At 43.3% G+C, this 22,716-nt stretch overlaps 2 protein-coding genes across 6 annotated transcripts; one reads left to right on the plus strand and one right to left on the minus strand.

Annotated features, from left to right (window-relative positions):
• Positions 1-223: 223 nt before the first annotated feature.
• On the minus strand, positions 224-10,783 carry dixdc1a (DIX domain containing 1a). Of its 4 annotated transcripts, XM_030108511.1 has the most exons (16): positions 10,460-10,778; positions 10,169-10,347; positions 6,020-6,177; positions 5,789-5,934; positions 3,655-3,744; positions 3,315-3,368; positions 3,179-3,229; positions 2,830-2,934; positions 2,650-2,703; positions 2,476-2,550; positions 1,866-1,940; positions 1,585-1,746; positions 1,390-1,456; positions 1,089-1,197; positions 770-878; positions 225-495 (listed from the first exon to the last, which is right to left on the minus strand). In XM_030108511.1, the coding sequence occupies exons 2-16, from the start codon at positions 10,189-10,191 to the stop codon at positions 412-414; spliced, it is 1,362 nt and encodes a 453-aa protein (XP_029964371.1). In that variant the 5' UTR covers positions 10,192-10,347; positions 10,460-10,778; the 3' UTR covers positions 225-411. The 4 variants fall into 4 exon arrangements, with proteins under 4 accessions (XP_029964373.1, XP_029964371.1, XP_029964372.1 ...); XM_030108513.1 differs by having other exon boundaries at positions 224-495; positions 5,789-5,931; positions 10,169-10,783; XM_030108512.1 differs by having other exon boundaries at positions 2,476-2,547; positions 10,169-10,779.
• Positions 10,784-17,621: 6,838 nt separating this feature from the next.
• Positions 17,622-21,196, plus strand: nkapd1 (NKAP domain containing 1). 2 transcript variants are annotated; one of them, XM_030108727.1, is made up of 6 exons: positions 17,622-17,697; positions 17,956-18,032; positions 19,108-19,187; positions 19,339-19,479; positions 19,677-19,730; positions 20,288-21,196. In XM_030108727.1, the coding sequence occupies exons 2-6, from the start codon at positions 17,964-17,966 to the stop codon at positions 20,745-20,747; spliced, it is 804 nt and encodes a 267-aa protein (XP_029964587.1). In that variant the 5' UTR covers positions 17,622-17,697; positions 17,956-17,963; the 3' UTR covers positions 20,748-21,196. The 2 variants fall into 2 exon arrangements, with proteins under 2 accessions (XP_029964587.1, XP_029964589.1); XM_030108729.1 differs by lacking the exons at positions 17,622-17,697; positions 17,956-18,032 and having other exon boundaries at positions 19,106-19,234.
• Positions 21,197-22,716: the final 1,520 nt, after the last annotated feature.

The following is a 22,716-nucleotide window of genomic DNA, read 5'->3' on the forward strand; positions in this document are numbered from 1 at the left end:
CAGAATTGATGCAGAACAACAACATCACTATTTGGCAATTGTGAACGTGTGAAAAATGTCAGTAAACACTTGAATTTGAGGTTTGCACACTCAGTGCGGCTGTTTATGGAGTGTGAAACTAACATTCTTCGATAATTCAGAGTTTCAAGTATCACATTACTGACCAGCGAATGGTAGTCCTGCATATTTTATTCATAAGCGGTATGCAATGCCTCAGCTGTGTCTGGCTGTTTTTAAAAAGAGGAATTTACAAATGTCTCCGTATGAAACATTCACTTTCAAAACATGGTTCTGTGTTGAAATCTCTTCGATCAGTTGGTCCCATTTGACGGAATAGTAAATCTTCTGGGTGGATTCCTGGTCCAGAGGGATTGGTTGAGGTTTGTCGTGGTGCTCTCTGGTTTTTGGGCTCTACCTCCGCTCTCCGTGGTCCTCCTCCACCCACGCTACAATCTTCCCCTCCCAGCCGGGCACGACCGCTCCATCCTGGAAGACCTGAACACGCGAGACGGCACATTTACACTTCTGAGAGACTCGCATCTCTTAACGTGTGGCACAGAGGTCGCGGTGGAAACTGAAAACGACTGCTCTGGGTCATCAAATTCTCTGGGATGGAAATCAGTCACCCACAGTGTTTTGAAGTGTAGCGCAGCCACCGTTATTATTAGCATATCTTACACTAGAACTGCTGCTTTACATTCACCTGCTGCAGCTGATGTGAGAAAAAAAAAAGAAAAGTTAAGGGCTATAATTTCCCTCCCACGCCTACCTCCTCTTTCACAGTGCCAAACTCCGGGTCAAGGGCCTTGAAGTGGTATCTGAAGCTGCCTTGTCTGTCTACAGCTGCCTTGAAGTCTCGCAGAGTCACCTCACCCAGCCTGCAAGCACACACCGTCAGCCGTGATCTCTGCACACACACGCCCACGCAGGCATTAAGCCTTCCTCGGATAAACATTTAACCCCCCCCAGTGAGGACGGCTCTGGACACGCTTCAATCTGCCAGCAAGCCAAACACGCTGCACGCTGCAGCGAAAGAACAAACCAAAACAGTGCATCACCAGCCCACCCCCAGCTGGCTGTATGCTCACCTTTTCGGGATGTTAATCAGAAACGGAGTGAGCGAGCGATCAGTGAAGTACAGCACTTTAGTGGAGACGGCAGTGTCCAAACCGGGGCTGCTGTGTGAGTGAGCCATTTCTGGAAACAATTACAAAAAAACAGCAAACATTGTTTTTTCCAACAATCGGCTTCTGAAACAGCCGGCGGTGTCGTCCGCCGCTCGCACAGCCGTGCAGCGGAGTGGCGCAGTTCCACTAAACAGCCCGAGTTAAGATGTTGCAGAGGATGACAAATCCTACACGAAATAGAAAAGCATTGTGTTTGTCTCACTGGAGCTGGGTGGCCAGGAGTCACGGTCTGTTGAGTTGGCTCTGCGTCCCGGCGATTTGAATTCCTCCTGGAAGCAGAACCAATTACTCGTGGTGAACAGTCGAATGGCGTTCGCCGTCGAGTCGTCATTCATCAAGTGACAGACATGCTTCCACTTTTTGGATTTGCTGTGTAATGCTGCGTGTGTGTGTGTACCCCTCTGTCCTGTCTGCGCTGGCTGTCCAGAGAGTGCAGCCGGTCCATCAGACTGGCCACGCCTTGCTCCAGGGTGTCCAGGGTGTGGTGCTGGGGGTCATGGCCTGAGAAGCTGTCCCTCAGGCTGCGCAGCGCCTCCCTGACGAGCTGCAGCTCTTCACCCTGTCAGCAGCACATTGGAAAGATCTGTCAGCCAAAGTTCATGACGACTGACTACAAATGGCCCTGATGAGGAAAAAAAGCACTTAGCTGACAGGTAAAGTAGAAAACAGTTGACGTACGGGTGCATTATGCTGGAAAGCTGGAGGAGACGTAGCCACTGAGTTACTGTATCCGCCGTTTTCGCTCCTGTACGACTGAGGCAGAGACAGATATAGGAGGTGAGATCTTCTGACAGACTTCACTTTCAGTGAAATGCAGGGAGAAGACCACGGCACGGCGTTGGAAGCTTAACGCTGCAGCATATTCCTCTGAGTAAGAGCCTCGCTGCCGTGCAGAAACTATTAAAAACACATCAGTGAGTCACACCGTTGCACTGGGTGACGTGTTGTTTTTTTTTTTGTTTTTTTTTTTATTGTTGCTGTGTAGTTTATTTTGAGTCGATCTCACATATAACAATCTGCTGCAATAAATGCTCACTGGTGCACGAAATGTGTATTAATCCACCAGTGAAATCAGCCCCCCAACAAATGCACTGTTTACTCTGTCTTTATGAAGGCTATTCCTCCCACGCACGCCTCCACACTTTCAGCTCTCATGGCTTCATCAAGTGCTCTTTTTTTTTTCTTTGATAGAGGCAATGTTCTACAATGTTCTTGTGTAGATTAAATTGGATTTTGACCAAACATACGGTGTGCTGGGATGATATTTTAACCGCGGCATGCTGCGTACCCGTTCCAGGCCGACCTCGTGTGCTCTCTGCTGCTGCTGCTGCTGCAGGATTCTGTCCTTCCTCCCCAGCTGCTGCTGGTTTGACACAAAAGACAGATGACACACACGGGGCCTTCACATCTGCATGCGTGCCGCTAAGGAAAGTGCTGCCATGTTCATAACGTAAGACAATACCTCACACTCGCTGAGCAGTTTGTCCCTCTCACTCAGCTTGCGCTGCAGCTCTGCCTGCAAACATGCATTGGGGTGAGGTGTGAGTGAGTGGCGCGTTGCTCCCACATCCACCGGCATCCGCACAGGTCAAAGTGGGTCAAGTATTTGATGGTGTCAAATGGAAATCATCACTTGTCTCACATTTTCCCCTTCCAGCTGATCTTTGGCCATGTTGCACCTCAGTAGTTCCTGCTTGAGCTGCAGCACGGCGTCTTCCTGCACCGCCAGGCGCTGCTGCAGAGCATCCTAATGAGAGGTGGAGGCAGATCAAAGCAACGTCCACAGAAGACCTGAATACAGATACACTGCATCCACCCACTTCTCAACTTTTCCCCGTCTTTGCAAAGAGGGGAAAAAAGTATGATTTTGTGTATCGTAAAAACTGCAGCATCATCAGTCTGGGAGGGTGTAAAAGTGGAACTGATTGAATTATATTCTTTAATCCAATTTAATTCTCAAGGAGGGGACAGAACAGGAGTAAGAGGTTTACCTTGATGGCCTGAATGTGGCGCGTCTCCTGTTTGTGCCTGAGGAGTTCCCTCTGCGAAGGAACAAAAGCATGAGAGAAACGGACTCTAGCGGCGACGCTCATCTGTATTAAAGCTAATTACATTTACCGACTGTACCTTGAGATCAAGGGACTCCTCCGTGCTTTGGTCCAGACGACTGCGGATTAAAACCTTCAAAGGGAGAGGGTGTGAGCGCGGTAATTAGAGAATGGAGAAATGTCAGAACCTGTGAGCAGGAGGCAGGCCTGCGTGACAGCAGCCCGGCAGATCACACAGATTCATTACAGTGGCCACTCCAGAGAGGAGTGACGGCTGCAAACATCATCACAACAGAAGGGACGACACACACACACACACACACACACACACACACACACACACACACACACACACACACACACACACACAGTGGCAAGCAAGTGTTGTTTTCTGCGGTAGCAGGGAGAGGGCACTGTACCAGCTGCTGCTCCGCACTGGCCCGGTTATCACCGAAGCTCACGGATCCGTCCTGGTCCTCCTCCGGGAGGGAGCCGTGCAGCAGCAACGCCTGGGGACACACACACACACACACACACACACTTATAGGAACACAAATGAAAGACCCGTGAGCATGTGTAATTAAATATGCAGACTCCAGTATAATGCAGTTATGTGTTTATATGTTTTGCACTGCAGAACGCCAATGCAATTAGAGTGCTGGAAAAGCCTTTAGGCTGACGTGTGTGTGTGTGTAGCGTCTTGTGTCAGTGTGTTGTGTGTCCTCAGCGTGTAACATTGTTTCTGGAAATGTCACAGACACACACACACACACACACACACCAGTCTGAAAATAACAGCATTTCTTGCAGCTGCAGAGCGGACTGCAGCTGAATGTGCGAGCCGACCTGTTAACTGATCATTTTTCTATTTAAACAGAAGAAGAAGAAGAAAAAAAAGTGTTTCATCCATTTTAATCCAGCTCTGGTCCAATCCATTTTTCAACATGTTTAATCTTTAAAGTTTCTCCTAAAAACATAAGTTTCTAATCATGCAAGGTTTGAATTCTTTCTCTCATTTGAACAAAAATTATTTCTGTTTGTTTAATCATAAAAAATAAGAAATGAAAAAGTGTACTGGCTGTTCAATCACCATCACCTCCACATGTGGATCTACTATCACATACACTCTTTAACACTTTAAATTGAACATTTCAACAAAAATTTCACACACAATGACAATTTATTATAGATTGGTTTAAAAATGTATATAAAAAACCTGAAAATCTTTTTTTTTTCACACCTTGATTTACTGACTGTATGTTTAAACCACTGAGCCTGATGAACGTTGGACTGAAACTGAATCTCATCTCTGATGAGAGCAGTTTTTCATTTCATTTCACTGTTTCTTTTTCACCTCAGTTCAGTTCAGGTGAATTATGAGGATCAGATTCTTCATTTGAGACTTGAAAAAGTCGTAAACATCCTCCTGTAGCTGTTCATGTTCCAGACTATTCTGTTAGTCATAAGTCAAGTCCACGTTTCACGCCAGTGTTTCAGATCAGCTGCTTGCTGTTATTTCAAGTTAGGATTAGTATGATTGTTCTGTTAATGGCGATATGTTTCATTTTTGAAGTGGCATCAGAGAGTGACCTGATATATTGAATCTCTCAAAGTGAGAACTGCATTATTTTATTCCTCTTAAAATTCTGAAGAGGTAGCGTTTTGTTTCAGATGTAATTCAGATCTAAATCAATTTTAAACATGCAATTCAAAATGTGATTAAAACATTCATCTTCTCACAGTACTAGGTTTTTAATCAATCATTTTATAATTTAGGTTTTTGCCATTTTTAAAAAACTGATTCCAGATTTTTTTTTAACAAACCTACCATTTTCAGAATATTCCAGACATTTCATTTATTAATCTCAACTTTTTAGTATCTGTTTCTGAATTTTTTACATATTATATTATATTATATTATAACAAAATCTATCATTATACATTTAAATTAAATACTACAGTAGTTAAGACTTATACATTCTTGAATTCCAATTCATCTCAGCTATTCCATTATTTATTCTGTAAGTCTCACCATTTGAAAGAGAAGACATCAGGATGTTTCTTGGGCTGCTCACCGCAGTCCAGAATGGGCTGCAGTGGCTGCTGGTTTTTGTTCCAACCAACCAGGAGCACATCGGATTCCACCCATTTCCTCCAGTGAGTCCACCTTTACCCTTGGTGAAATAGGTGGAGTCCAGTGTGCTCTTGCTTGGTTGGAATAAAAACCAGCAGCCTCTGCGGCCCATTCTGTACTGTGTCGAGTAGCCCTAAAGGTATCATGCAACAACATGTATGTTTTTTTTTAATCAAACAAACATTACCAAATAAAAACTTCATTTTAATGATTTTAGCTGAAAATTGTAGCTTTTCCAGGTTAAACAAGACCTCATTGAGTACCTTGTATTCCAACAATCTGAATCATTATTATTTTCCACAGAAGATCATGAGTTTAAGCACAGGCTAAGATTTTCCCGGCGTGCTATATTTGAACTGTAGCGTCCATCTGCAGCCTGCGGACATTCTGTGTGTGTTTTCACGGTGGCCAGGCGTTACCTGTAGGCGGTACACCATCCGTCTGGCCTCCTGCATTTCCTTCTCCAGCTGCTCCTGGTGGGCATCCAGCTGCTCCTCCCAGGATTTCTCCTCCTCCTGCCCATTGTGCCCAAGGGAGGGACACAGTCCGCACAGAGACACCTCCCCTGCGAGGACAGACGAGGAAGGGAGGGGGGATCAGGCGGGGGCTCATCATATCTGACTGCGGAAGCTGATGTGCAGCCAGCCGACCTGTAACAGATTTCTTCTCTGTCAGCTCAGATTTGTCATCCCGAGGTTCCCCCTGGTTCTCCGACGGATCCGGGCCGGTTTCTTCTTTGGGGGCGTCGGTGGACTGGGTGATAGCGTACTCGTCTTTGGGGGAGTGAGCGGGGCTGGCGGAGCTCAGGCTGAAACAGATGGTGGGCACAGGCAGGCATCAATGTGTGTGTTCTCTGCCAAAGGAATGGTAATAAATAAACCCAGCCACATAAAATGGAGATATACACTCAAATACATCCCCAAGGAGCACAGAAATGTGAATTAATCCCATCTGGGCTAAATATTTTAAACCAAATCCCTTTTTAAACACATAAAGCCCATAGGAATATGAGCGATTACAAGCTATAACACAAATAAGAGAATTAACAGGAACCGAAGAGGGAACAGGTTTCAGACCTGTGCAGAAACACTGTGTGGGAACGGGACTGTGCTCCGCTCTGTCATTTCACCTGCAGGGAATTCCTGGCATATTTTTCACCCTCGGCCTCTAAGCTATAATTTCAAAACACGATGCGAGCATGCTCGCTGAATCGCTGGTGTTCTTACAGTCTGATGAATCAAGGTTTTGGTTTTCCTGAGAGCGTCCCAGAAGCCCGAGGTCGGGCCAGCTGTCACCTCCGCTTCACCGTGTTTGTGGAAATGGGATACCGCCACCGTGACCTGTGACCTATGGCATTATGCACGGCCCCTTCAGAGGAGCTTCCCACTCTCCTGTGTGTGTGTGTGTGTGTGTGTGTGTGTGAAAACAAACCCGTGTCTGCAGGAGCAGATCTGAACGGGAATACAGGGAAGCCAAAGAGAAGTGTCACACTTCATCATCCTGCTCCTGAGGCTAAGCAACAAGGACAGGGAGGGGGAAAAAAAAACAACAAAAAACAACAACAACCAACAACTGTGGACTTAACGGTGGGATGAAACTGCGTTTAGAAACCAGAGGATGTCCCGAGGGATTTCAGTTTCACAGTTAAACATGTTTTCCTCATACACATGGAGATTGAGATCGCAGCGGACGGGATGTTCTGCCTATTTAGCAGCATTACTCAGCACAAGCTCAGCATCACAACAGACAGCAAACACTTTTATCATCCGTCACTTCCAAGTTCACGCTGCAGCTGAGGAGCTAAATGTGGACATGATCCCATGAGGACTCATTTACAGACGCTCAACGCCAGTAAACGGCGCAAGCTTGATCTTATCCAAAACACTGCTCACCAGAAAATAGAAAGACGGGATTTATGTCCATGCTCGGCGATGACAAAGACAAGGAAGCGGTGCAGGAGGATATTTAGACCAGTGCTGCCAGTTTTTTGTAAGGCTCTGGACAAAAGGCAGGAGACACTGGGGCTGGTTCAGGGTCTCGCTTCCAAATACCATAGTTGGAAGGTCGTTATTTAATTGTTTCAGTAACTAATTTTTAACAAGTACGATGTGCTCAAAAACAACACTCAGAATTTGCTTTACCCAGACTTTTATACCCAAATAAAAGACTAAAGCAAAATCAAATGTCTTGATATTTAAATCAAAATGTTCCAAATGTTACGGTTTTAGGATGTAGTAAATAAATACTTGATGACCACCGTCTTCCAAAGAAAAAAACACTTATTTTTAGTTATTTTTAGTTTGCTGTGAAACAAAGGAAGCTCCATGTTGAGCTAGAAACTGAAGCTTCACGCGAGAAAAGTCCAGACCTGCTGGAAAAGTCATATGTGACATGGAGGTGTGAGTTTAGAACGACTGTGTGAGTTTGAGACTCAGTGCGTGAGATTCGGCCGTTTATAACCTGAACTCACACCAGAAGATTAAATCTACACATATCTAGAAGTTGCACCGGAGTTCTGTTTATTGTTGGATCATAGCTTCTCCAGATATCGTCAAAACTGCCACAACGTTGTTGTTATTTTTGTAAAAAGTATTTTTTCATAGTCAAACTAAAAGGAAATCTGTATGCTGAAACACCATCACATTTCACTGTACTTCAGCATGTTCAGTATTGTGCACGCTGTCAGACGAGTTGGTCATTTACTGTTTTATTAAAAGATATTTCCCAGAATAATCAATAAGTACGCTCACTGTGAGAATGTTCCTGGTTGGACTGTGGATATGAGGGCCTGTCCAGTGTTTGATTTGCTTGTTCGTTTGTGTTTTGTTTTCTGGTTTCCAACGACATGCATATTGGTAGAATAAATCCGTCTAAATTGACTTTAGAAGGGAGTGTGTGTTTAGTTGTTTTCCTGTGTTTTGCCCGGAGCAGGACTGGCGGTCAGAGTGTCCCCTGCCTTCTGTCCAGGACAAACGGCCTCCTGTGACTCAGAGCTTCACAAACGGCTGTCAGAAAACCGTATTTATTTGCTTTTCAACACTTTAAGTTACATGTGCAGTGGAGAGAGAAGAGTGCAACACAGAAGTCAGGGAAACAATAAGAAATCCTCATAAACTAATTAATTACATGTCTGCTTGTCATGAAGAAGAATTAGTTTTTATGAAAAAATGTCTGGTGATCTGTAATTTGACACCAGCCTCGTCATCTTGCTGAATGCTGTTTGTGCAGAAATGCTCCAAAACAGGGATTCTCCTCCAAAAGACATTCACTTATTCACATCATTTTAAGTTTTTAAATATAGATTGTAAAGACACTGTTGTCATATCTGACAGAAAATAATCTTTCTGAGCAACGTTAGGGTGCTAAAATCTGCAAGCCAGCGACTGAATCAGTAAATCAATCAACCAATCAATAAATCCATCTGAGTTTATACTTTGAATTTGAGATGAAGATAAAACCTCACGTTACCAAAACACTTTCTGTAGATCCTTTAATGAATGTTGATTCTGCGCTGAACTAAACAATCTGTTTTAAAAACACACTGTTTACAACCTTTACTTAAAGTAAATTCAATTCCCTGACGATTGACCACATTGATCATGAGTGAGAAACGTCCAATTCCAGCTCCGCAGAATGAGTCGCTGCTCTAAGACAAGTAAAAAAACATGAAGTGAGTGTCTTATCAGCCGAGGCTGTAATTATCCCGAAGTGTTTCTCCAAAGGGGATCAAGGCAGCGGCTTCGCACTAATCTTGTCATTGCGGATGATGACATTATCTGGGATCCTCCATCATTGTCTCAGTCAGTCGTTCAATAAAGTCTAACAAATTTCTTTTAGATGCTCGCAGCTGATCTGTTGCACCAACAGAAAGCACACCCACACACACACACTCACACACACACATAGATTAGGAGCATATGGGTTAAGCCAAAGATTAAGCATTGGGATTTGCAAAAGATGAGCCTCAGCACAGCAGATTAACATTATTTGAGCAGATTTGCTGGAGCAATTTACTTCAATGTTTGGTCATTTGTGGTGTTTGCATGTTCCCTGTGTGCTTGTTTAGGTTTTCTCCAAGGACCTGAGGTCAATGGAAAGACAGGTGACCAGAATATGGAGGAATGCAAAATCATTTCAAATGAAGATTTAAATGGAACAAAATGCAGCAGTTTCTGAAATTGCTGGCTGCCAGCTCACAATCCAGAGACTTTTCAATTTAATTCAGACTAACTTTCTTGTCATGATCTTATGAACTCTGACAAAATAACCATGAGGTTAGCATCATCAGCAGTAGAGATTATTCTTTCTAACCACGAGACAATAAGTTTTGATACAGCAGGTTATGTTTTCACGTGCACGTCGTTAATGACAGTTTATACTTAAACAAATCAGCGCAATGCCTTTTTTTAAAGTCATCCTTTAAGCCTGGTTACCACGATGCATATCCATGAAGAAAGATGTTGCTATGAGTCCGGCGTGAAGACTAAACGGGGAGAAGACAATGGTTGCTAGGCAATAGCAGCTCTGCTCACAGACATGCAGGGACACACCCACAGCCGCCGCACTGTAAACACCCAACAATAACCAGCACACTCTGCGCTTCGAAGTCACGTTGGGCAGGGTGAAATGCATTTTAAAATACAGATGCTAGGATGCACACGCTCGTCAGGAGACTGGGATCATGTGCCGCCCTCTGACAGCAGGCCGGATGCATGCTCCGTGGATGTGATGCTCTCATGCAGTGTGGACAACAACTGCAGTCAGGATGCTAACAGGAACAATTACAAACCAGCTCTTACCATTTCATTTGTTTGGCTCCCATGGTGGTGTTTACAGGCTTAACCTCCCATGCAGTCAGAGCCCCACATCTGGGTGATGCCCTGCTTCCCACTCAGGACCATAACCCAAACACAGCCGGACCCAGCAGGGAGGGGAGCAGCCCTGAGAGCAGCAGCCAGAGCAGTCTCCACGTCGCACACTGTGTTCAATCAGAAGAAACAGCACGTTCAGATCCTCTGCAGCGGCATATTGCTCAAACATTAAGCTCCAAGTCTTAATCAAAAGCCCCGAGCCCTTCCCCTGAATCATACCGGAGCTGAGCGGCGGCTGGCAGAGACAGGCAGAGAGGATTGGTGCTCAGCAGCACCGGCGGCTGCAGTCTGCCTGGTTCCTCATGGCTCTCGCCTTGTGCTTGAGCTCACCAGCTCCCACTCACGAACACTGTGGTTTTTGTTCCTTGCGGACAAGAAGGGATGCGGCTCTCGTGCATCTTTTTCAAGCCTCTTTTCTCTGCCGGCCCTTTTGCATTGACTCCCTTTCTCCTTCCTCTCCCTCCCTGCTGCTCGTCTTGCTTTGTATCAGTCCGTCCTTCTCTCAGGCAGCCAGGATGTCAGACATGGCTCTGTCTGGGTGTGTTTACCCTCCCCCTCTCCCTCATGCCTCCTCCTTCCTCTCCTTTCACAGGGAGGAGGAGGGAGGTTTTTCTCCTTCCCTTCCCGTTCCCTCTGCTGACGGTGTTCTCTCTGTATGGCCCTGCAGCTGAAATTAAAAGTAGCATATGGGTAAAGAGAGAGAGACATAAAAATCCATAATCCTTTGTTGACAAAATCACAGCGTGCCACAGGAGCGAAACACAGCAAGGACTGATGATATATTGTATCTGCAGAGACACAGGAAGACGGCAGTCTCTTAAGAAGAAAATGGTATTTATAGATTACTGCAGCCTACAATTTGCAGCTTTGAAGCATCATTCATTATGTTCTATATTTAAAGAGAGAGAGAAAATAGCATTTTTACTGCAGCTGTGGCAAAAGGTCAATAAAACTGGAACTGGTCAATGTGGCAGACACATAGTTTAAATGCAAAACATTGTCTCTGGCATGAATTGTTGGTGCTAAACACTAAATAAAGGGCTTTTTGGATGAGCAGGCTACACTTTAAGCTGCTGAAAACACTGTGAGTATCATCAGCAGGAATGTGAAGTAGGTCTGTCGCAGTTCTTCCCAGAACAAAATGACAGCGTCTTAAATTGTGCATGAGCACCATCAACGCGAGCCTCAATGAGCTACTTTACCGCCGATGTATGAATATGCATGTGAGGCATCCGACTAATGCAGCACCGGATTTATGCAGAAACGACAACAGGGGAAAATGCAAGCTGTCACTCCGACTGTGGAGGGATGAATATTTCACTTTGTGTCAAACTCCAAAGGGAGCTAAAGTTGGGGAATCTTCAAACATTTTCTGTTACTTTGTCGATGAGATGACGATTTCAGTGGATTTCTAAGTTCTGCTTCAGCCTTTACTGATGAGGCACCAGGAATAATCCCGGGGTCAGGAGGTTGAAGATATTTATTTGCTTAAATTTAATTTTAGAAATGAAATTACTGCCCCAGTCCGGCCTGTCCTCCACTCCACTCACTTCTGTCACTTTTGCATTACTAAAAGAAAAGACACCAATCTGAACGCTCAACGCTCCCAGATCTCATTTCATTCAAATGTATAATTAAGATTTCAGGAAGGAAAGCAACTGCGTTCATTATAAATGTGACAGACATTCATTAAAAATATAAGATATCTTAGTGCAAAGCCAAAAGTGAACTGTACAGAATTAAAAGAGCATCTGATGAGCAACAGATAAACACGACTGTCCGAGGGAGACTATAATGTGAAAAACACGAGGAGGTCTGGAATTTCAATAAAATGTACTACTTGTTGAGAGACAAAGCATGTGTGGTATGTGATTTAGGGGGACGGTGGTGATGAGGATGGATGGAGGGGTGGAGGGCGGGCCCAGGAGGGGGCGCACGCTGAGGCAAAAGGATTTTCACAAGGTGAGCTTAAGTTCTCAACCTTGGAAAAATCCTGGCCCACAGCTCCTACTGCTATTATTTATGATCTCAGATTAAATTTTCAACAAATACTGGGCAATATGTTTCCTATAATCATGATCATTGTATATTTTATGCACAATAACTAATGTATTGCAATAGTTTTTCATTTTTTAAAATTGATCTCATGGTATTCAAAGAAGCAGCGTCTCAAAATTCACATATTTCTCATCGTCAGCATCCTTCAGCTCATCATGTTTCATGGATCTGAGGATATGAGCAGCAATCGTCAACCTTCATGAAAAAATTAGATGTTTTTGTTGCTTTCATCAAATAAAATTTGTCTGAAGCCGCAACACGTTGGATTAGACAAATCTTTATTCGTCCCTCAAGAGAGAAATAATGATCTGAAATGAAAAACACCTCACAGAAATTGCTTCACATACAAAAGCCGAGTTTGCATTCATGAAAGCTGCAATTTAGATGTATTTTAATAAATTTTCCAATTTTTAGAGAATCTTTGGCAGTTTTTGTAGTTCTTTTCATCATTTTACGCATCTTGGCTATTCAGAGCTGAGCATCCTGTTGGTTACAGCAGGTTTAACTGTATTTACCATTTCAATTTGACCTCTTCTTTTGACTGTTTTAAATAATTTTACTCACTTTGCTGTTCCTGTTTTATTTTTCTGTGTGTTTTTTCCTCTTACCTTCCACCTGACCGTGGATTCTCCACCTGTCAGGAGCACTGATCGCATGTTCAGCTGAGCAGCTCTCAGTGGCTGTGGCACTGCGTCGAAGTGAGAAGGAGAGAGCGAGCATCTCTGCAGACAGAAGAGAGAGAATCTCCTGGCAGACACTGTATTATCTTGATAAAGCAGCACAGTGGAGCAGCAGATCGCATTTCACTAAAAATCCTCTCTGGCTGTGCACACTTCACTCTGGACATGAAGCGGCTTGGATCCAGAGCCTCTTCATCTCCCCCTCCGGACTGTAGGACTGCCATTTCAAATGAAACCTAAACTGTACTCACATCAAAGAGAGGAGTGTGGAGCACTGAGTGGCCCACTCCTCCTGCTGAGTCCAGGTGAGTCTCCTCTGGTCCAGGCGGGGCAGGGAGCTCATTTACTGGATAACTCTTGATGCTTCAGTCCACTGCTGACGAAGGTGATGAAACGTTTCAAACCAGCTTTGCTGGAGCGTTCCGAAGGGCTGCATTCATTCCTATTGTTTGTGCACTTTAGATAACTTTGTAGGGCTGTGATGAAGCCGAGTACCTGGAGAAAAACAGAAAAACCCATGCAAGTACAAGGAGAACATGCAAACTTCACACAGAAAGACTAGGCCTCATAATCTCATTATAAATTAAACCCAAGATATGCTTGATTAATTTCAGTTGAGTGTGTCTACAATGTTCAGAAATAACAGACCTGATGATGCACCTCATTGAAACAGTGGCTGTTGCTGTTTCCTGCCATCTAATTAGCAATTAGCATAGTAAAATCCCGATTTCTTTATCGGACCAAACCTGATCAAAACCTTAAAAGCACTCTGAAAAGCCCATTATGCTTCTTTTTTTGGAAAGCATCATGTGCAAATAATGTCAGTATTTTCAAAAGTTATGCTCTTTTCAGTTCAAAAACCCTTCTGCTGTTGAAGTGGAGGCAGAAAAGAACAGTCAGTGGAGATAAAAAGAAGGGAAGTGGCACTACAAAGACTGGAAGTTTGTTAGAAAACCTGACACCCACCTGATTTGTCACCAACGTGTTATCGAGAACTTTTTCATGAAGTGAAGACTCCGCTCTAACATCAGTATGGAGAAATGAAGGAGTGTTTCCAGCTAATCTGAACATCCAGCCGTGCATCCGTCCTCTGGACCATTCAATCTAATCATTTATGAACCAAAAAACACAGTGAAACAAAAAGAAGTGCAGATAAGAACAAACAGTATGCTGCCATTTTATTTAAAGTATCCACCCATCTTCAATACTTCTTATCCTAATCTTGTACAGGGTCAGAGGTCGCTGGAGTTAATCCCAGCTAACTGTATGAGGACAGGATTCACCCTGGACAAACCTGCAGCCCACCACAGAACAAACAGCCACACACACACACACACACACACACACACAGCAATTTAAGGTCACCAATTAACCTCATATGCCTGTTGTTGGACTGTGAGAGGAAACCCACACACACACGGGGAGAACATGCAAACTTCACACATAGAGGCCTCGGCCGGTATTTGAACCGTGACACCTCTGGCAGTGACATGACAGTGCTAACCACTGCTGCACCGTGTGCCCTGAAAACTCACTATAAATGATTCAAACCTTCTAAATGTCTTCAGTCTGTTGTGTTTCTTCATCTGCTTATTTTTTTTGCATTTGTTCCATCCTTACTTCACATGTTTTCATCTCTAAATTAAAAAGACAAGGACAAACTCAGTCAAATTAGGATGAGGTGGTCGAGGGAACTGAGGGAAGCAAAGTGTTTTCACAGATACTATTTGCTTCATGTGTGGAATGATATATAAGCTGCAGTGCCTTTGTTGTTCAGAGTGTGTGTTAGTGTGTGTGTACGTCCCACCGATGGGGATCCAGGCGCTGTGAAGAAAGCCACCTTGCCACAGGGACGGCGTGTCGTCAGCCAGTTTGTAAATCAAATGAGCAGATTGCCGTGTGGTCACCGTGGATTCTGATTGCAAATCACGCCGGCGTCTGCGATAAAACTAAAGTTGTCTGTGTTTTTCCAGTGACCTTCAAGCAGATGCGCGCGAGGCGCCACAAAGCTGATCTGATTTAGTCCCTGGGAATCCCACCGTTTCTGTTGTCAAATACAATTTAGAGAAGACATTTGAGGGCAATAACACTGAAGAGAAATGACTCAAAGTCACTCGCTCTTGTAATAAATCGGCCGCTGTGCAGAATATCTGTGCAGTAAATATCTACCGCAATAAAAAAAAGTAACTGAGAATAAATAAAACCTGAAACACATTTAGAGCTCACGCCGCTTTGGCCTGAATTTGTTTTATATCGTTAAGGTTTAACATTCAAACTGCACTCAGTCAAACAGAAAAGTGACAGGAATTAGAAAATTAGAAACTTGGATCACTGAATTGAATCAGAAGTTTTTAGAAACCATTGATCAGCTTGAAGACGGTTCAGTATATTGCATTTATTGTTGAATGACAACAGCATTCAGTTCGTATGTTATGTCAAAAATGTTTGACCAACGTATTCTTACACTTTTTTTTCACTGATTTAAACAGGGCTGTCAAACATGTTTTAATCCAGGGGCCACATTTCATCTTGAGAGGCCTGGATTGGTAAAACTGTGCCACATTTACCTTTAAATTCACTTTTTATCTGCTGTTTTGCAGAATGTAAACATGTTCATATTTTCAGAAATCCAAACAATTATTTCTGAAAATTCCTATATTCTCAACATGAGCCACTTTTCATGAGATATGGAGCAAAATGCTGAAAAAAAAAAAAAAAACCCGTCTCTTACAGGTGTTGCCTTATGCATGTTTTTACAGACTCTAAATTCTAATAGCTCATCTCAGGTCTCAGCGTTGTGTTGTGTCTGCTATATTTTAGTATGTGAAAAAAAAAAATCAATGTTTTATTGTAAATTTTTACAACTTGCTGGTTTGGCAGACCAGATTAGAATCTGTGGTGTGCTGTGTCACAAAACTGCACATTTTAGAGTTTTCAATTGTGTCCAGTCCAAAATGCACCTGTGAAATAATCCTGCTGTCATGCAAAATGGAGGCAAAAACAAAAGCTTTAATTTTTTAGTCCAGTGTATGACGCTGTACATGCAGTCAGTAGCTGCTAACCTTGGCTGTCAGGCAGCTCAATAAAACACACTTGTTTGTATTTTCTCCCGGTGTGTGTGTTTGTAGGTTTTCTCCTAGTTCCTCCTCCAGTGCCATGATTTAAAAGTGTAGCATTACATTGTAATACACCTGTTAAACACACATAGAAAAGTATTTCCAAATGCATTGTCACCATGGCAGTTTGAGACGAGTTTCTAGTTTATCCAGCAGAGACAGAAATACATTTCCACTCTCTGCAGAAACACTCCTTCAGTTTTTTTTTTTTTCCACACAAACTGCATCCTGCCAGCATAAGTCTCTAAAATGGACTAGATGAAGTAGACGTCAAGCACCTGTGTGGATGAAGCTGGAACACTGGCAAGTGGACCTTCCTGCGGTTTTAATTCAAAACAAGTGGCTGGCATGCTGTCAAATGCTGATGGCTGTTTTCAACAATTTACTACTCAAAAGCTTCCAAAGTAGCTTGTTGAAAGACTTGAAACAACTGCTTTACATTCAGTTTAACTTCAACAAAGTCTAAATGTCTGGTTTTGGAAAAGGGTTTCAAAAGAAAAGCAAGCCAATCTTCCTGCACAGGGAACATTTTTGATGATCAAGCATCTGCCATCAAAATATCCTCAGTGACTGCCTTCACAACACTAAGAGCCTCTTTGAGGATAAACAGAATAATGCAAGATAAATAAATGAATAAATAGAAAAAAGAAAATATATACTCCTCAGAAAACTGTGGCCCTATTGATGTGCAGTTGAGCTACTTGTCGTTTTAATACACAAACACAAAGTTACCTGAAAGTAGGTCTTGTAAACTTTCATAAAATAAGACAGTCTTTTGATTCCCATCAGTCACTTGAGCTGACACGGTCACACAATCATCTTGCTCTGTGATACAGGACAACTTGAACCAAATAACCATGTAGACTTCTTCTTAACTCGCATAACTAGGCTAGAACTTAATGAAGTATGCGCTTGTCTTCATAATCTGCCATCAAAATGTTGGCGAGCATTGCTGCCAGGGTATTTCAAATAGGCCAAAAAGTCTGATTTGTTCCCACAAATGTTGATAACAAATTACCACACGTGTAAAAAATTGGCATCGCTGCTGTTGTTTTTTTAAAAGATAATTACCCTGTAGACAGATTTTAAACAGGAGCCTGTAGTCCCAGTGGAGCCTTTACATTAGGAAAACTGGGTTGCAGATTGTATAAGAGGCAGCTTGTTTGATGTTGTCTAACGGAAATAAAGGCAGGACTTGTTACTTACATTAACACTAATTGCATGTATATACTGGCACATAGAAAGAGAGCTGCTCCTCATGTCTTTGTACATATGTTATCAAAGTGATGTTGTTGATTCTGAAGTGAGGGGTCAGAGAAGCACAGTGCTAATGAGTCCACATCATTTTTACCAAAGTGTTCGAAAAGAAAATTAGGACACCCACACACACGTGCACCTGTTTGAACAGCTGTATACATATTAATAAACTTATATTAGCATAACTAGCTCAAACCGCCTACTACAATGATTGACGGACCACTGGACCAGTCAGGACTCAGTATCCTCAACGTCAGCGTACGTAACGCTTACGAATCATCGCGTATGCGGAAGTGGTGTTCGAGTTGATGATAATTACTTCTTGAATGTCCCTGCTTTGTAAAAGGTACAGTTTATACAGTTTTTTTTTTTAAATGATGATATATATATGTAGCAGTACGCGTTGTCCGACGCTGTTTGGTCGAGCTGGTGTTAAACGCGTTATGTTGACTGATGAGTGTCGCGCGGTGTTAACTGTGTTTGGCTAAGCTAACGGGTACCGGCGGGTACCGGGTACCGCGGGGCTCTTATGAACACATCCACTCGGTGACCTCGGATTAAAGTTGTCAATAACAGCGATCGGATGTGACTTACTTTCTGCCAGGTGTCATCATGGCAAAACAGCCGATGGGGAAGACGCTGCTGAGGAATGTAATCCGCCACACAGACGCTCACAACAAGGTGAGCTTCCATTCATGTGCTGATCGAGACAAGCTCGTCCGGTTTATTACAGCTGAAACCAAGCAAAAATATCGATGCTTTATTATTCTGTTTAAATCCTGATCTCACTTTGTTATATGTTAGAGGTATATGTTGAATCTAACCATCATTTGTGCTCGTTGAAATGTCTTTATAAAGCAACAAAGTGTGTCATAACATGACAAAGAACATATCAATGATCATAGTTCCATTTTTTTTCATGATATAATCAGTGCGATTCTCTTTGATAGCTAAATCAAAGTGCATGTGAAAAATTGTAGTATTGTAATAATAATAGTATTATTACAGTCTGAAGACCCTGGAAAGTCTTGAAAACGGTCATTTAACCTATTGACTGAGAATAATACCTGAACTTCACCCTCTGTAATTTACAAATCACAGGTACTAGTCAGTATAATGAATGCTTGGGATTTCCAGACTCTTCAAATGCATTTTTCTGTTAAGCAGAACTGGAATATTTGTGCATACTGGCATTTCTACTTTAATGAAAGAGTCAGAGCATTTCTTTCACTGCTGTCAGTAACGTGGTGTAATGTGTCCGCCCTGCCAGGAATTTTGCATCTGTTTTTAATGGAGCTGCTTTGTTTTCATTTTTCATTCCTGATCATGTTATTGTTTATTGACATATGAGTGAAGGCAAAATTAAAAAAGAAAATAGAATGTTATTTTGTTTGTTAAGTCAAAGTGATGTTGCGGACAAAATCTGCTTTTGCAGTAACCTTACACATCACAAAAACAAGCAGCGTTTTATTTCTATATGTGTATAAATGTATATCTGTATATATATGTATGTGTGTATATATATACACACACACACATATATATATATATATATATATATATGTATATATATATATATATATATATATATATATATATATATATATATATATATATATATATACACATACACAAACTTCTTTCCTCTTGGTGTCTAGTTTATATTGTATGCACATAACCGAACATCTGACTGGTGAATATATGAAAGTGTGTCATGGCAGACCTTCATGTACATATTACTGTTGACACACTGCAGATCCAGGAGGAGATGGAGATGTGGAAAATGCGTGACTGGGAGGTCCAAATGTCCCACCACAAACAGCCAGCGTGTGCGAGGTAGGAGCCACGAGCGTCCCTCTTCAGTCTGATCCGCTTAAACACAAGTGAGACCAAAAGTCTTTGAAGACATTGTTTTCTCATGAGGCTTTCAGTTTAGAGTTCTCGCTCTGTACCGGCTTCCAACATACTGACGATCGCTGTGTTCCAGAGGACATATGCACTGCGACCGAGTGTCGGGTGAGCACCCAGACCTGGGTCGAGGCTCAGAGCGGATGTCAGAACACGACGACAGAGAGGCTCGATACTGGACTCGCAAGCTGTATGACTTCGAGGCCAACGATCCTGACAGGTACCGATCATTAACACCAAATCACTCTCTTCACTCCTTGTAAATTAAATTTGTCTGTTTTGCAGATTGGTTTTGTCAGCTGTATTTTACTCGTCCTCATGGAACAAGCGTCATGTCCCCATACTCTGGGGAAAAATAATAAAAAAGTACCAGACTTGGATAAAATCAACAAATTGTATTTCCTGGTTTTGTCACAGATGGGGACACAGCGGCTTCAAGGAGCTTTACCCCGAGGAGTTCGAAAGTGACGGGTAAGCAAAAAGTCTGCACTGCAGCAATGAGCAGAAGATTAGAACAGAGCCACACACAGCCCACATCCATCCATCCATCTTCTGCAGCGCCGTGTTGGACCTCGGGTCGCAGGGGGCTGCAGTGGGTGGAGACGGGGTTCTTCACCCTGGACAGCTGACCACTACACCACCAGACACAGCTCAGATTCATACAAGAGTCACATCAGCCTAGTTCCTGTTCATTTTTAGTTTCCTTTAAAAAAACTTCTCCTTCCAAAACAGACATCTGCTACTTTCACATACATGAGCAGATTCTGATTTTAACCTTCAACTTCCAAACCCTGATTTCAATTTGAGACATATCAGGATTCGAGAACAAAACAAGCATGCGACAGCAGCAGCTGTTCAGTGAAATAGAAATTTAAACTTAAGAGGAAGCTTCCCCAGAGCCCCACAGGAGATGAGAGACTTGCTCCGCTCTGTTCTTGTCGTGTACAGTGGTTGGGTTGTGCCTGTAAGGCTCGGTGTAACACCTCAGATTGTCTCACCTCTGCTGTGTTTGCTTTGGTTTCCTTTAGTGAAAAACACAGAGCCTCAAAGAAGACTGGGCACCGCAAACTTAAGAAGTCCAAGTCTGACACAGAGGCGTGCTTGTCAAAACGGTCCAAAAAAGCCTCTCGAAAGAAGAAAAAGAAAAAGAAGAAAAGAGGTGAGGAGGAGAAGCGCAGGAAAGCAGAGTGCTGGAGCAGCGACGGCAGCAGTGATGACAGCAGCGCCAGCAATGACAAGCAGAGGAGAAGAAGGACTAAGAGCCGACATAAAAACAAGAAAGCTGCTAAAAGCAGAGGGAGGGACGAGGACAGCAGCTCAGGGGACAGCGGCGGCGAGGCGGGAGGAGACAGACGGACGCACGGTCGCAAGAGACGAAGGCAGGACTCGCGCAGAGACTCAGACTCAGGGCCAGACGCAAAAAAGAAGAGGAGGAAAGACTGGAAAGCAGCGGGAGAGGAGAGCTCCGACGAGAGCTCTGCAGACTGAGGACGGAGCAGGAGAACCACCACAGACTCCTTTGTTGGCGTTAACAGGCGGGGGGCTTTTCTCCTCAGGGCCGCTCCGCGTCCTGTTTGATCCCACACCGTCAGACCAGCGCTGTCAGCCCCCTCCGTGGGCGTTCTGCGCCGTAATATCTCAGCGCCTCCGCAGCTCGGCGAGCCGGCGGATTGAAGATGGACGGCGGGGCTTCCACCACCTGCCTCATCAGGAATCCTGAGGGCCGCAGGCTCATCGATCCGTCATCGACTCCCGCCTCAGACCGTCCGCCGCACGCCGAGAACCCGTGTCCTGAGATAACCAGCGTTTTTAGAATGTATTGAAAAGAACTGGTGCAGCTGATCTCATCAGCAGGCGTGATAGAGAAAAAGATGTTTTTGATGCATTCATGTTTTTTATTTTAGCATTTGTGATATGTGAAAAATAAAGTGATTTATGCACTGTTGTATCTTGCTCGTGTTTTTCCTCTCTGATGCATGTTTGACAGGTAGTCTGGGAAATACAGTAATTAGAATTTTTGGTGAAATGGTTTTCACAGTGTCACTACAAGTCTTACAAAATGTTCAATTCAGATTTTTATATTCAAGGTCTAAAGGCATAACTGAAAGTCTGGAACTGTAGCAGGTGTTTTTAACATTAATGATCAAACACTATTTCTCTGTAAATAACTGAAGCCTGGTATTAAACAAGCTATGGGCTGGATATTAAGGTTCATAAAAAAAAAAAAATCAATAGCCACTTCAAATAAGTTTTACCCTCCTTTATTCTTCATTTGTTCTACTTATTGTATTTGTTGTTAATTGAATTTTCTTTTCTTTAGTTGTGAGATCAGAATTAGCTGTTAAAGCTTTTAAAAGTCATTTACATGTGAACTTTAAATATAATCTACAGATCGAAGTTTCTTCATTGAAACTCTAAAACTCTCCTCTAAGAGGAGCAGAAAATACAATAATACCAAATAATGTGAATTATATGGAACATTGCAGCACAGCACTGTCACTTTGGTGTTGTGTGTTCAGAAAAGTAGGAAAACAGTTATTGTCTTCCTTGACCTGAATGTGTTCTTGGAGGATGTCGTTGTGCTTCTTTAGTTGAATTTCATGAAACTGCCGAGGCGGCACACACACGGAGTTCCTGTAGGTCTTTAAGAATGGCTTTAAACATTTTCTAGCACTTGGGAGCAGTTGAGTGAAAAACTGCTGCAGGGTTGTTTTTTTGTGAAGATTCTTTCTTTGTCCACTTTATTGAAGAAGTCATTTAAAAACACATCAGTTGAAGCACGAGGTGTTTCTGTAGGCTTTGACAAATAATCTTTGAGTATGTAAGAGTTACTGAAACCACCTGATTGACTAATAGAGATCAACTGATGCTTTTAGATAAATAAACTTTATCTGCAAACTGTTCATTTTGATGGTTATGAAGAGGGATGCCACTGAGGGAGAAGAGTCAACACTGAGAGAACTGCTGCTCTTGGTCTGTTTTCTGCAACCTGAGCCTGAAATATTAAATATTTTATAAGAGGTGGGCATTGCTGATCCTGGAGAGCCAAACTCCGGGAGTGGGGGGTGGGGGGTGGGGCCCTGGATCAAACCCCAGCTGCCCATGGGCACAGGCAGGGTCACTCGTCCATCACAGGGCGAATACTGACCGTCTTTATCCGAAAAGAGAAAAAGAAAACATACTTTATTAATCCTCTTGGAGGAATTCCGTTTAATCCATAGGTCACCTTTACCACACAGATTAGGAGCAGTGGGCTGCCCCGTGGGTGCCCAGGGAGCCGATGGGGGTCAAGGGTGTTGCTCAGAGAGTCGAAGTGGTGATCTGTGAGCTGTGGGATTCAAACCTCTGAGTCCACTTCCATAACCTCTGGGCATCACTGTTCCCATTCTCTGCATTTGACTGGTCGTACAGCTCGGAGTGGCGGGCCGCCGCGTTAATTTCTGGGTCGGATTCCAAG

The sequence above is a fragment of the Salarias fasciatus genome, chromosome 14 (assembly GCF_902148845.1).
Source record: "Salarias fasciatus chromosome 14, fSalaFa1.1, whole genome shotgun sequence".
NCBI classification, from domain to species: Eukaryota; Metazoa; Chordata; class Actinopteri; order Blenniiformes; family Blenniidae; genus Salarias; species Salarias fasciatus.